This window comes from Chanos chanos, chromosome 8 (genome assembly GCF_902362185.1).
Source record: "Chanos chanos chromosome 8, fChaCha1.1, whole genome shotgun sequence".
Taxonomy (NCBI): Eukaryota; Metazoa; Chordata; class Actinopteri; order Gonorynchiformes; family Chanidae; genus Chanos; species Chanos chanos.
Genome location: NC_044502.1, coordinates 35,649,248 through 35,662,125, shown reverse-complemented (window position 1 = coordinate 35,662,125; position 12,878 = coordinate 35,649,248). Strand labels below are relative to the sequence as shown.

General features: G+C 39.9%; 2 protein-coding genes across 2 annotated transcripts; both read left to right on the top strand.

Annotated features, from left to right (window-relative positions):
• tp53inp1 (tumor protein p53 inducible nuclear protein 1) lies at window positions 1-7,106 on the top strand. Its single transcript, XM_030781063.1, has 4 exons — window positions 1-174; window positions 1,837-2,163; window positions 4,107-4,461; window positions 4,555-7,106. The coding sequence occupies exons 2-4, from the start codon at window positions 2,040-2,042 to the stop codon at window positions 4,802-4,804; spliced, it is 729 nt and encodes a 242-aa protein (XP_030636923.1). The 5' UTR covers window positions 1-174; window positions 1,837-2,039; the 3' UTR covers window positions 4,805-7,106.
• A 1,927-nt stretch (window positions 7,107-9,033) lies between these two features.
• Window positions 9,034-12,369, top strand: ccne2 (cyclin E2). Its single transcript, XM_030783146.1, has 10 exons — window positions 9,034-9,050; window positions 9,149-9,227; window positions 9,314-9,367; window positions 9,883-10,028; window positions 10,479-10,614; window positions 11,060-11,206; window positions 11,367-11,597; window positions 11,730-11,841; window positions 11,971-12,128; window positions 12,262-12,369. Exons 1-10 carry the CDS (start codon window positions 9,034-9,036, stop codon window positions 12,367-12,369), a joined length of 1,188 nt encoding a protein of 395 aa, XP_030639006.1.
• The last annotated feature ends 509 nt before the right edge of the window (window positions 12,370-12,878 follow it).

The following is a 12,878-nucleotide window of genomic DNA, read 5'->3' as shown; positions in this document are numbered from 1 at the left end:
TGTGAAAAAGAACGACCTAGAAAGCTCCGAAAAAAGGGTCCAAAATTTATATTTTCTTCTGGGAAGAAATATATATAAACCTATTTTTATATGATTAAAAATTCTACCTCGAAGTCTTAACGTTCTCTTTACACGATCACCCTTTTTCTTGTTTACACTTGTTTTCGGCCGCAGGTGAGTTAAAAGCTTTGTTATGTATTTAAGTACGGACAAAACGTTCGGTTGGCTACTGCATGAGTGTTTGAAAATGTACCACTAACTTTAATTTTGCATCGTAATAAGAAACTTTGGGGGGGAAATTACACGAATGCACACTGAGGGAAAACGAAACTTTTTGTCACAAAAGTGCAAGGCTAGCTTTTTTAAGCGTTAGCCTACTATCTTTGCTGCTTGGTTTATAATGATAAAACCATTTACAACACGGCATTCTGGTGTAATATTGAACAAATCTGATATTCTACTTGAAGATTTTACGGTCCAGCTTTGTTATGCAGCAGTTGATCGTTAGAAGCCGAGGTCCGCCCAGTCGGTGTAGGGTTACTGTTGAACCCCCCTGAACCCTCCCAGTACAGATCAGCAGTCCATCCTCCAAACGGTGTTACGAGGCTTAAATATTTGTGGTTTTGTTGGTCCTATACCGAAGTACAATGTTTCAAAATACAGATGTGTAACAGGATTACGGTGCGCATATAAACGTATCATTAACTAAGAATTATACATCGAAAAAGATGTATGACTGTGTCTCCGGTGTGATGTAGCCTAAAGATTTCACAAGAATATGCCGGTTATGTAATCGAAAAGGAACAATAGATCTCATTTAACACAGTACCCGTATACACAGGCCTTGCATTTGCATTTGAGTTAGGTGTGAATGAGAAAGCCTGTACTCCAAGTAGTTTGGAAAGTGACATCTTGCGGTAATGACAATGTTTGATGTACGTGGTATTGTTTTGAGCGTCAGGAAGATATAATAAGTCGGGATCCCTCGAGAAAACAAATGGTTAGCATCATCATCGCTCTGTGTAGTCTGTGCTGCATTTTTGTAGAATCAAATCTACATTGTATCAACATGTTAAAAAGTAATCTTGTTGCTTTTCATTCGGACCAGTGTCGGTAGAATACGGAAGACCAGAGCGAGTAATGCTAGTCCTCATTGTTGTTGTTAATCCTCCTCGGGGCTTCAGCACTCTATACAAATGACCCCATGATCCCTTAGAGAATAGCACTGTTTGCTGTGACTGCTGGCAAGCGGGTGTAAGATATTGTGGTTTAGGGGCATATCAGATAAAGATACAGATGGTTTGGGAAAAAGACCACAATGCCTGTATTTCACATTTGTTCTCTCCCTTTGTGTGAAACTGAAAAAACAACACCAACCAACACTCAATGAGTCAGAGCACTGAACTGAGGCTCGGAGATATCGATGTAAAGATCAGTGTGCATGTCATATTGAAAAGATTATTCCTAATACATGAAAAATCTGTCTTATATCTTTGCACGTGAATCAGTTTTATTAAGTAGAGGACTCTGTGTCGTTTGTTCAGTTTTCCCTGAAAGTTGTTTCTGCCATGTCAAATCCATGGTAGGCTGTTGTGAGCAAAGAGTGCTCCATAAATAGCTTGTAGGCTTTATGCTTTTTATTGTCCTCCCATAAATCCTCAATGTGTGTATTGTGCAAGTGTGTGTATTTATGGAGGCAATATCTGTTTCTTCTTATGAGAGAGCCATTTAATAGCATTAGCAATTAGCATTAATGATCAGGGTATTCTGTCTTTTCTCATAAAGCTATGAGGTGGCTAAAATGGTTCCCTTTTCTCCCCATTCATTTCATTTCAGGGATTTTTTTTTGTTGCACAATTGGTGAGAGGTATGACTGAATTTCATCAGAGATTCCTCAGATGAGAGAGAGAAACTCATGCACTTCAGCACCTTTGTGAAGACTTTTCTGAGCAGCTCCAGCAGCTGATGACCAAAGAGCACTGCCCTCATCCACTGCCAGCAGGACTTACTTGCCCATCACCTCTTGGAAGGACCCAACCATGTTCCAGAGGTTCACCAGCATCCTGTTTGGAGACGCTGTGGAGGAGGTCAGTGGAAGTCCAGCAGACGCGGGCTTCAACGAGAAGGAGGATGATGACGAGTGGATCCTGGTTGATTATTTAGGTGAGCAGCCCTCACTGGATCCGTTACACATCTTATGTAGGTCTTAACACTGATGCCACATTTTATGGAGACTACCCTTTTTGGTTTGTATGTTGTCACATAGTAATGTGCTTTATAAATGTGTCTCCTGGTTGTCATTTGTCCTCTGAAGGACACAGTCATGTTTAAAAAGAACCCAGATTACACTGTTTAAATTTATATGGTTGATTAGTGTTCCGGAATGAACTTGTCAGCACATGCAGTGGTCATGCTGGAATGCTAGTCTTTGACCTCTTAGATATATATTTTAAATTTCAGAGTGCTACGGTACACCTTGGCAGAAAACCGTTGCCCTTATTAATACCATGTTGGATTTCTCCTGTCTGCCAAAGACAGACTTGGAACAGACAAGCAGCATATAATAAGTGTCTGGAAGTGTCTGAGCATGTGTGAATACTTTGGTTACATGGGAATCAGGGTAACTCAGTTAGAGAAGTTGGGGAATATGGTGCCACAAACATTTTTAAGTTTATATGCAGGGATTCTGTTGACATGTTAAACAAACAAACAAAAACCAATCAACCAACAAGCAAACAAACAAATAAAAAAAAAACCCCTCTGTGTAAGGGTGACTTCTCATTGGCATTCTTAGCCCTAACTTGAGAAGGGCAATATTTGTGTAGGGACTTTCTCTGCTCAGGCGACACTTCTGTCTGCTGCCCAGTAGTCAACTCAGGGAGGAAGGAAGGAGGAAGGAGCCTGACAGCTTCTGGCACATTCATCTCAAAGAACTATTTTTTTGTGTTTATGTGAACTCAGAAATAATGGAAATAGTTGTTTTTCGCCCCTGTATGACATTTATGCAAATCTTTTTCAGTCATTTCCTGAGAGCTCCCTGGCCTGGTACCTCTTTGTTTCACCAGTACCAAGCAATGGCAAACCTAACTAAACACATTAAAAAATTTGTAAGCCCTTGACTAGTTGAATCGGGTGTGCTTGTACCAGACCCGAACAAACTTGGCTGGAGGCTGCTGAAGAACAGATTGAGAAACAAAGGTTTATATAATTAGAGGCTAACTGGCTGCTCAGGGACAGTGATGAGAACTGTAAGAGGTTTAAGGGTCTTCTGCCCACCAGCTAATCAAGTATATCACGCAAAGTGTTTGGTGTCAGCAAGCAAGAGATTGCCCTCCTGTGGAGAAACAAGATGGCTTGTTTATAGGTTCTGAATAATTGAAGTTTCTCTGTAACTATTTCAAGACCACAACAGTAGCTCTCATGGTGTCTGTGTTAACAAATTACACAAGATTCTTGAGTTTTCTCCTCATGTATTTATACATACCGAGGGCATAATGTTAATATATGCATGGATATTGCATTACACTCAGAGTCCTAAAATCTTTCCCCTGTGTTAAAAACGGCCTCAAGAGAGATCAGTTGTGCGTTGTGAAAATGACGAAAAATGATTGAGATCAGTTGTGCATTGAGAAAATGATTATCAATATCAGTCTGTTGTTGTACACTTGGTCAGGGTTATTGGCTGTGCAGTCACTTGGCTATAGGAGTGTAAGGGGTTTGTTTACCTCCTCAGATATCCTGACCCTCATTATTACTGTGACACAGTGCCCTCTATAGGGAGATTTTAATTGTGCATTTTGTGGAGCTTGAAATAGTCATAGACTCCAGAGCATTTGTGTATGAAATTGTTGACAAACTGCCAGGAGTCACAAAGTCTAAAAATACTTATCATTGGCTTGAGTGGAAAACGAATTCCCTTTTAGCTCATGCTGGTTAAAAAAAACACACACACACACACGCACTTAATAACTTTGGTCTCATGAAGATGGCTGAATTGTTGTCGCTCCTGTAAAAGTAGACATTTTGAGATTCCTGACAGGCCTGTGTTTTATTGAGCAGTGCTCTGACCCTCAGAACTGACGTGTGCTGTAACTTTTAACCTGCAGCTGAGGCCTGCTCAAGTGCCTGTGGAGATGGCCTTTTGGACGTCTGCTCTGAGGACGTGTCTGCTCCTGACTGCCCGGTTCGCTGTTCGTCCTGCTCCTCCCTGGATTCGGCGGCAGACACCGACCCCGAGGACGGAGGCTTCCTGCGCTTGGACGCGGCAGCGTGCGCTCTGGAGGAGAGCTGGTTCATCACGCCGCCGCCCTGCTTCACGGCCGGAGGTCAAGCGCCCGTGCTGTTGGAGACCAGTCCTCTGGAGAACCTGCTGATTGAACATCCGAGCATGTCTGTGTATGCTGTGCACAGTCCTCGCCAGAGCTCAGCCAAGGACAACTCCAGTGAGCCCTCCATCCACAGGTACTGCACATGTAATCAGCTCATTTTTTTTCAGCGGAAACTGTTTTGATATATTCGGGGTTGTAAAGCAGCGTCTGCTTTTTCCCTCCGCAGGACGGAAGTTCAGCGCCGGCCGAGCCATCCTACTAGCTGCTATGCAGCTGCTCTCGCCGCAAGCGCCGGACTCCTGGAACAGGCCAAACACGGTCGCCTAGCCCAGCGCATCCGCGGCAACGTGGTACGGCAACAGCTGTCACGCAACGCTCTTCGCCGCCTCAATCTGCTCCGTGATGGGGGAGCCAGGCAGGCCAAAGCCACAGGGGGTTATGTTCACCAGCCAGGTCAGAGGCAGTACAACTACTGAGGCCGTCACCATCGCCCTCTCTCTCTCTCACTCGCTCACTCACTCACTCCCTTCCACTCCCTCTCCTCTATTGCCATTGTGATGCTGGGAATATATCTTTCACAATGATAAGACAGAGTCTTTGAGAATCAATGCCGTAGGTCACTTTACTCCACAGCAGGTTCCTTTCTCACCTAGGGAGTGTGGCTGAATAAAAGCGAGGGCCCTATGGTGCCTGTCATAAGTGAAGTCATTATGTGCTTTAGCGTGTCTGTATTTTGTCACATATGCCCCCCCTCTTCCTGTTAAAAGCCACTTCTCTGTCTCTGGAATGTGACATGAAAGATCTTACAGAGATTTTGTTAAAACTGTGTCAGCGTTCTGCTCCTTTAAAGCCATAAGATATTCCAACGGTGTAATTCAACAATGCCACCTCTCTAGTTGGGAGTGAACCTGCTTGTGACATTGTAAACCAGTGCTTTCACACTCTCTCTCTGTCTCCCCATTTTTTTTTTTTTTTTTGAGAAGTGTAAAATACTGGGTTTATCACTAAAAGCCTTGTTTTCATAGTAGATTATAATCATGTAAAATGTATTTAAAAAAAAAAAAACTTCCAAAATATTTTTAAAAGAAAAAAATATTGAATATATTACATATCAGTATGAAGTCGGTATACCGTATGAAAGTATGTTATCTACGTATGTGTGTAAGCAGCAGTTTATTTTTTGCTTATGTTAGTGTGTGGTTTGTTGTATGGCTGTGTAGTGCTAGTGTCAGAACAGGTAAAAAAAAAAATGAGTGTTTTGCTGTTTTCTTTCATTTTGTTGTAAATCTGCAGTACACTTCTCAGGGTCATGACCGTTCACCTTTACTCTATAACTAAAATGCAGATTACTTGACAACTGTGTATTGTCTTTGTACATACTGGAAAACCTCTAAATTTGTTTAAGTGTACATTGCCTTGTGAAAATGTTAGTAATTCATGGACATTTGAAACAAAATCTGTGTTTCTCACCTAGAAAATGAAAGTGAAATGCTTGCTCTTCAGCGGACTGTGAAAATGAACTCTCTAGCTCTCTCTAGACTGTTAAAACCTTCAAATTGGAGTGAAACTGTTAGTCTTTAAAGCAAACATTAATATCTTTTTCATTACATTGATTTCTTATTGTGTATAGTGTTTTATGCCTTCTTGTATTTTTATTGCTTTGTTACATTTAACAGTCATATGTGCTGAACTAAATATTTAAACCAAAAGTAGCATCAAACTTTAACTCTGTAGTAGTTATTATTTTTTATTGTTTTTCATGTAGATCTTTGGTCTGATCTTTGATCTGTCTAAACCAGCATGGTGTCATATGTTTGTTTTGACTGCCAAGTTGTAATTTGTTTTAAATGAATGGATAGGACTGAAGTCAGCAAACCTATAAACTCAGCGGTGTACATCTGGAGTACAGACATAACTCAAGGACATATGTATTCACCTTAAGCTCTTTAACAATTCACACAAGTCTGTGCTTCTTGCAATGTAATTATTTATGTTGTCATTGTTTAAATGTAGTTAGAGAAATACACAGTGTAGTACATGAACCTTGTTAGTATGTGTGTGTACTGATATTTTCTGTCTCAAATGATATATTATCTTCTCACCCCTGTTTAGAGAGATCAGTATGAAGCTTTTTTTTCTTTTCTGATAAGAGTAAACAGTTCAAGAGGACAGAAGAAATGTTGGATATCTTTATTTTCCATGAATAATGCTGGAAGAGCCCTTTCTTTTTCTGTTTATGATCGTAAATTGTAATGTTCACAACAGGGATTCTTGTTCTTTTTTTCTTGCCTCGAATTTCACTGAGGATCATGTGCCTTCCAAGGTTAACAATATGACAATGCATTAATGAACTTGAACTCTGTCCAAAGGGATGCAAACATAAACAAAAGCTAATTACTATGCATAGGGGTGTAGCCTTGTTTCTGTGAGCCACTTGCTCTGGACAAATTTCTTACACAAATGTAGCAAATGTTTTTGTTTTTGGGTGAAGAGGAATTTCTGTGGCATTTCTCATCAAGTGTTAGACTATACTTTAAGTTGATTTTAGTTTACTGAAATAATGCAGCACTTTGCCAAAAGTGTAAGGTTTTAACATCATTTTATTTTGTCTGTTTTCCTGATTGCATACGTGTGTTTGGATAAATGGCAGATGTGCTCGCCAATTGTTTCGTATGGACGCAAAATTTGCTTCTGAAAAAGATGTTAATTTCGGTTGTATTTGATTACTTGTCAGTATGTACACTCGGTCTTCAATAAATGTTTTAGTAAAAAAAAAAATCAGCATATTCGGAATAATTCAGACCACACACATGATGTATGCACGCGAAATGTTAATGATAAAGTTGCAAAACACCAATAAATTGAATGTAGTTTGAATCGAGCTACACACTGCATTTAGCACCTCGTAGGACTGGACACTGACAAGGGGGGCGGTTGGTCGTGTTAGTCGACCTACGGGTTATATGTAAACTAGACGCGAAACAACACATGATCCAGTCTATAGTGCCCTACAATGATTTAATCATAGCAGTGGCTTAGCAAGCAGAAGAAGCAGTCCATACTAGCCCTCAATCACGCAAAGAGGTATTTGATGTCCCTTTGTTTCCATTCATATACCCCTGCGAATTAGGCTTTTTGAATCAGTTCAATAGTGGAACACATCCTTGAATCGGTCGAATGGTTTTGTTGGGCTTAAATTCTAGTTATCTAAATGTTTAGGCTAAACACCTGATTCTCACCGTTTGACGGTTTGATTTGTTTACGTTCCTCATGTAAGAGCACGTTGTTTCTTCTATAATGTCTCTGATTGGCTGTAAAGATTTAACGCCCCTCCTATGGGACGGTCTGTTGTCAGGAAGTGATTGCTGATAACCGAAAATACTCATATTTTAACGAATGAAGGTCGTCTACATTAAAAATATCATATGCACTTTGCTTAACTAGTCATTGGACGTCGGATTCGCTTGACCGGGAAATAAGGAAAGCGGTATTTTTTTAAAAAAACAACGAACAACCCGCCTTTCCTCGGAATCCTATGTGTCACTCAGAGCTCGTAAGACAAACATTATGAAAGAAAAGAAAAGTTATGATTTCGGACTTTCGACTCTTTACTGATCGTTAACGACAATTTGTTTAGCAGCCGCAAATAATGCTGCATCTTTTGTTTTTTAGTACAGAAAAAGTTGCCGGGAACACACATGCGCACTCTGCAGCAGTGCGCATATATATATATTGGTTCGCGCCGGCGCCAGCTGATACATTCATTCATTCGTTCGGATGGGTAAGTGTTAAACAGATTGCGGTTTATATGTATGAATTTATGTGGAAGGCGGTTGTTGATTATTTTCGCAGGTAACTACATATGTTAATGGCGATTCTGAATTACACCAAACTTAGAGTGAGATAGTTTTCTTTCATCTGGATTTACGCTACCTAGCTTTATGTTTGATAGCAGGAGCTCACCTCACCCTTTCTTGTGCAAGTTAGTTGTATCTATATGATGAAAATAGAAAAGTATATATTGATTCTGTTTGTAAAATCCGGGAATTTTCAGCACTTATTTACCAATGAAATATCTTGAACCAGATGAAGTAGACAGCAAATTTAAGTCAGGTACGTGGCAAAGTGACCAGACCACATAATGAAACAAAGTTAGCAATGAAGGTGTTGTACTTTATAATGTTCACAATATGAAAGGTACAAACACGCAAGTTGTTGAAAAGCAATGCGGTTCGTTTAACAAGTGAAATTACATTTGTTATTTTATAGTCATAACAATGTCACTGAAGTTAGATTAAGTGCACACGATTGTATAGCTAGCTAGCTAGGTGATGAACAAGTCCTCCCGCTTAATGTAAATTGGCGCGGAGTCGACTTCTTTCTTTAAGAAAACTGGTTTATACGGCTGTCTTAGTAACAAAAAGTCTCACATAGCTAGTGGCACTCCTTTTGTTTTTGCCTTTATGTTTTTGTACGTATTTTTGTTTTTTATATGTATTTACAAAGCGAAGAGGACGGGTTACTGTAAATGGCTACCACTAGTGCTTGGCTCTCACCTTTTTTTACCGCCTGATAAGCTTTTACATGCAACGATGAAATTGACATTATATTACACAACATATACATATGTTTCTTAATTCTGTTTATTCCGTTAACTTAGCCATCTTATTTTTCAGAGAATTTATTCAAAGTTTGTCACAAGAAAATGTCAAGGCGCAACAGGTAAATGAGTTTTCAGTTCAACGTTAGCGAATACTGGCTTGAAATATCTTTAAATTACGTTCGAAAAATAACTCTCACCTGGTGCTTTTGTCTTTCAGCGGTCGCACTACCTTGCAAGTAAGGGATGAAAACACATCAGAACATAACATCAAGGTCACAGGGAAAAGGAAATCAGAGGTGTGACATGACTTATTTGCATCTATTGAATTTGTTTGTTAATTAGGTTATCTTAGGCTAAAGCTAGCGTTCTTTTTTCGTTTCAGCAATGCAAAAGAACGATTCCATCTTCGGCCAAGAAACAAAGCTACGAAATTCAGGTAGGTACAGTTAACACAAATGCAGAAAGTTTGAGGTTATGCCGGTAGCTGTTAAGTTTTAAACGGGACTGGAGATTTGATGGGTCAAGTTAAGCTGAATGTGCGTTCATCACGTCATTGTTCTGTTTTTCTTCAGTGGCGGGCAGAAAGTTGTAATTGTGTTAGTAGGTTAATCGCTACGCTCTGTCGCGGCAGCATCCCCTCTTTGGGTGGGGGTCCCACCAATTCCTTAATATATATTCTTCTTTATAAAACCTCCCCCGGGCAGTCTGAGAGGCTCTTTGTTCGGATAAACATCCTTATGGTTAGAGTAATTTAACTTGGTTGTACATGTTATTTGAACTTAATTTGTCATTAACCGTACCAGTTTCCTGAAATGGGCCTTCAGTTAAGTTTAAATAGTTAGCTGTAGTTGTTAATCATTTAACCTAGCAACGTGGTAATCCCCTGTTTACCATTTCTCTAACATAATTATTGCTAATTAGTGGTAACTGGAATGTTTTCTCCTCTTGCAGAACCGATGGGAGGAGGGTGATGTTAGCCCTTGTGTCCTCGTTGAAACACCTCACAAAGAGTTGGAAGAGACTAGCAATATCTCTGGTTTTAAGCGCTTCAGGTTTAAGAACCTCTTCATCAAGCCATCCCCTCTGCCTTGCCTCAGGTGAGATGCCGTTTTACAATAGGGATGTACCAAAGTTATCTGTCTGTGTTGTTGGAAGTGAGGTGTGAGACCCAAAAGTTTTTTTTTGTTTGTTTGTTTTTTTTCCCCTTTCCTTTTTTGGTCTTAATTGGCCTATGTATATCTTTAAACTGATTACTTTTTTATTTTGAATGTAATTGCGAGAACTTTCTTCAGTGTTAACATAAGGAAGACTTTGATATCTTCACTTTCCCTTGGGTGCACACAGCCATTCACAAAGGGTGTTTTTTTTTTTTTTTTTTTTGCCTCCAGCACTGGTTTATATTCCACAGGTTGATACAGAGCACATTTTAAAGTCATGTATGGCTCCTACTTCTTCTTTTAATAGTTGCTGGGGAATTAGGGTATTACCTAGGCAGTGTTTATCTTTCACTACACACTCTAACACAAAGGTCTGCTTGTCCTTTACAGTTGGGCCAGTGCTGATGATGTGTGGATTAAGATGCTGAATAAGGAACTGAAGTATACTCATGATCAGGGCTATATCATGCAACACCCGAAGCTACAGCCCAAGATGAGGGCTATTCTTCTGGACTGGCTGATGGAGGTGAGTGTGCAGGACAGATCAAACAAGGCTGTGTTTTAAAGGTTCCTTTTTGCTTTTAGAATCCTAAATTCTTAAAGTTAAGGACTCTTTATAATTCATTTTCAAGCATCTGACGTTTTGGAAAAGTCATGTAAATTTATCTAGTGATTCTACCGTGTACTTTTCACTTTTCATAGATGTGCATTAATTGGCATTAATATTTTACCATATCTGAAACAACCAAACAGAACTGGATATTACTCCGTTTATTGTTTGCTCCTTCTGATGGCCTTAAGTGGATTCAAATACAGTGTGTGGGGGGTGTGTGTTTTTTTTTTTTTTCTTTTTGGTTCACTCTGACTACCACTAAAATGTTAATGTGCTCAGAATGTGTATGAAATCAACAGTTGTGAGACTGAAACTCAGACCCGTTGATTCTGAAACCATTGTTTTTGTCTCCATTTAGGTGAGTGAGGTGTATAATCTTCACCGCCAGACCTTCTACCTTGCTCAGGACTACTTTGATCGCTTCATGCTGACTCAGGAGGACATCGACAAGAATCAGCTTCAGCTCATTGGCATAACATCTCTCTTCATCGCATCCAAAATGGAGGTAATCACACTAGTCCACCTTTTATACCTCCTGATATATTTTTTATTTTATTTACATGATACACTCCAGTAATCTGAGATATATGGTTTATCTGTGTTTTTGTGCTTGTTTGTATAATTTTTGCATAATTTGCTCTGTGGCTTTTTTTTTTTTTTTTAAGGAAATATATCCACCAAAGCTACAGGAGTTTGCTTATGTGACAGACGGAGCATGTGATGAAGATGATATTCTGGAAATGGAGCTAATTATGTTGAAGGCACTGAAATGGGACCTCTGTCCTGAAACAATCATCTCATGGTTAAAACTCTACATTCAAGTCAACTCCCTGAGGGACGGTCCCAATTTCCTCGTTCCTCAGTTTTCTCAGGAATCCTACATACAGATGACACAGGTAAGAGCCAAAGACTAGTTATGTGTTAGCTGTATGCTGATTTGATGTGGTGCATGTGTCTCTGTGTTCATGGTTGTGTAGTTCCATGTTTCTAGAAGATCTGTATTAATAAATGTTACCTTTCTCTTGCAGTTACTGGATCTGTGTATACTGGACATTAATTCACTGGATTACCAGTACAGTGTATTGGCTGCTGCAGCATTTTGTCATTTCACCTCTTTTGAAACAGTTCATAAAGTATCAGGTAAGAAGTGCACTTTGTTTTGTTCTAAGCCATTCTCATTAATCAATATCATTTGAGCAAGTGTAGTTTGTTAATTGACTCCGTTGTCCCTGATGAGTCTTAACTGAAATGCTGTTTGTGTTTGTGAAGGGCTAACATGGGACAGCCTAGCCAGCTGTGTGAGCTGGATGACTCCCTTTAAGAGGACGCTCAGTGAAGGCACGTGTCCACAGCTAAAAGACTTTAAAAAGGTGGCCTCTGAAGATAGACATAACATTCAAACACATGTGGACTATCTTGCTATGCTGGTAAGCAGTGTCCTCATTAACAAATGAGTCCCACGAGTGGTTTCTATTACTGTGTTGGGTTTACTAGTTGCTGTTTATTTTTGCTGGAGGTTTTTAGAGCAGTGTTTGAAATGAGTTACTGATTCTTTTCCAGGGTGATGTTCATCACAGACAGCAGGAGAGCATGGACAGACTGTCACCCGTAGCAGTTGGGGGACTCCTGACCCCACCCAAAAGTACCGAGAAACCTCCAAATGTCTGAGAGTGCCAGTGAGAAACACTAAAGGCCAACTGTCTCTACTTAACTTCCCAAGACCTCAGAACCAAGATACGCCCCACACAGCTCTTACCTGTGTGATGGACTAAGAAGTGAAACGTGTTTAATGAGGTTGACTTAGAATCGCATGCAGTACGTCCAACCATTTATGGGTTTTAGCGTTAACTTTTTAAGAACAGAGTATATATTTGTATCGGAGTTTTCAAAGACGGTGTTTATTTAATTAGAATACAAAGCAAAGACGGTGCTGTTTCACATTCCTAACACTGCTTTGCCTTGAGGGGGGGGGAAAAGAGGGAAAGATGTCGGTTGTTGAACTCCCCAAAGGCGTATTCAAAGCATTCAGAAGTGCTTTGACGGAGGACTTGCAATGGATTACGATCCTAAAATCAAATGTTTTCCATAGGAAAATGTGTGAATTTGCCTCATATCTTCCATACTATGAATTGCACCTCTAGATTGTGGAGAGGAGGATACAGTGGGCTCTGAGGTTA

Bases quoted from the DNA above. Each gene is read 5' to 3' on its own strand.
- tp53inp1 (XM_030781063.1), top strand. From the start codon at position 2,040: ATGTTCCAGAGGTTCACCAGCATCCTGTTTGGAGACGCTGTGGAGGAG. The intron at 2,164-4,106 runs GTGAGCAGCCCT...TTTAACCTGCAG, and splicing joins GATCCTGGTTGATTATTTAG to CTGAGGCCTGCTCAAGTGCC. The intron at 4,462-4,554 runs GTACTGCACATG...TTCCCTCCGCAG, and splicing joins AGTGAGCCCTCCATCCACAG to GACGGAAGTTCAGCGCCGGC.
- ccne2 (XM_030783146.1), top strand. The intron at 9,368-9,882 runs GTAGGTACAGTT...CTCCTCTTGCAG, and splicing joins AACAAAGCTACGAAATTCAG to AACCGATGGGAGGAGGGTGA. The intron at 10,029-10,478 runs GTGAGATGCCGT...TGTCCTTTACAG, and splicing joins TCCCCTCTGCCTTGCCTCAG to TTGGGCCAGTGCTGATGATG.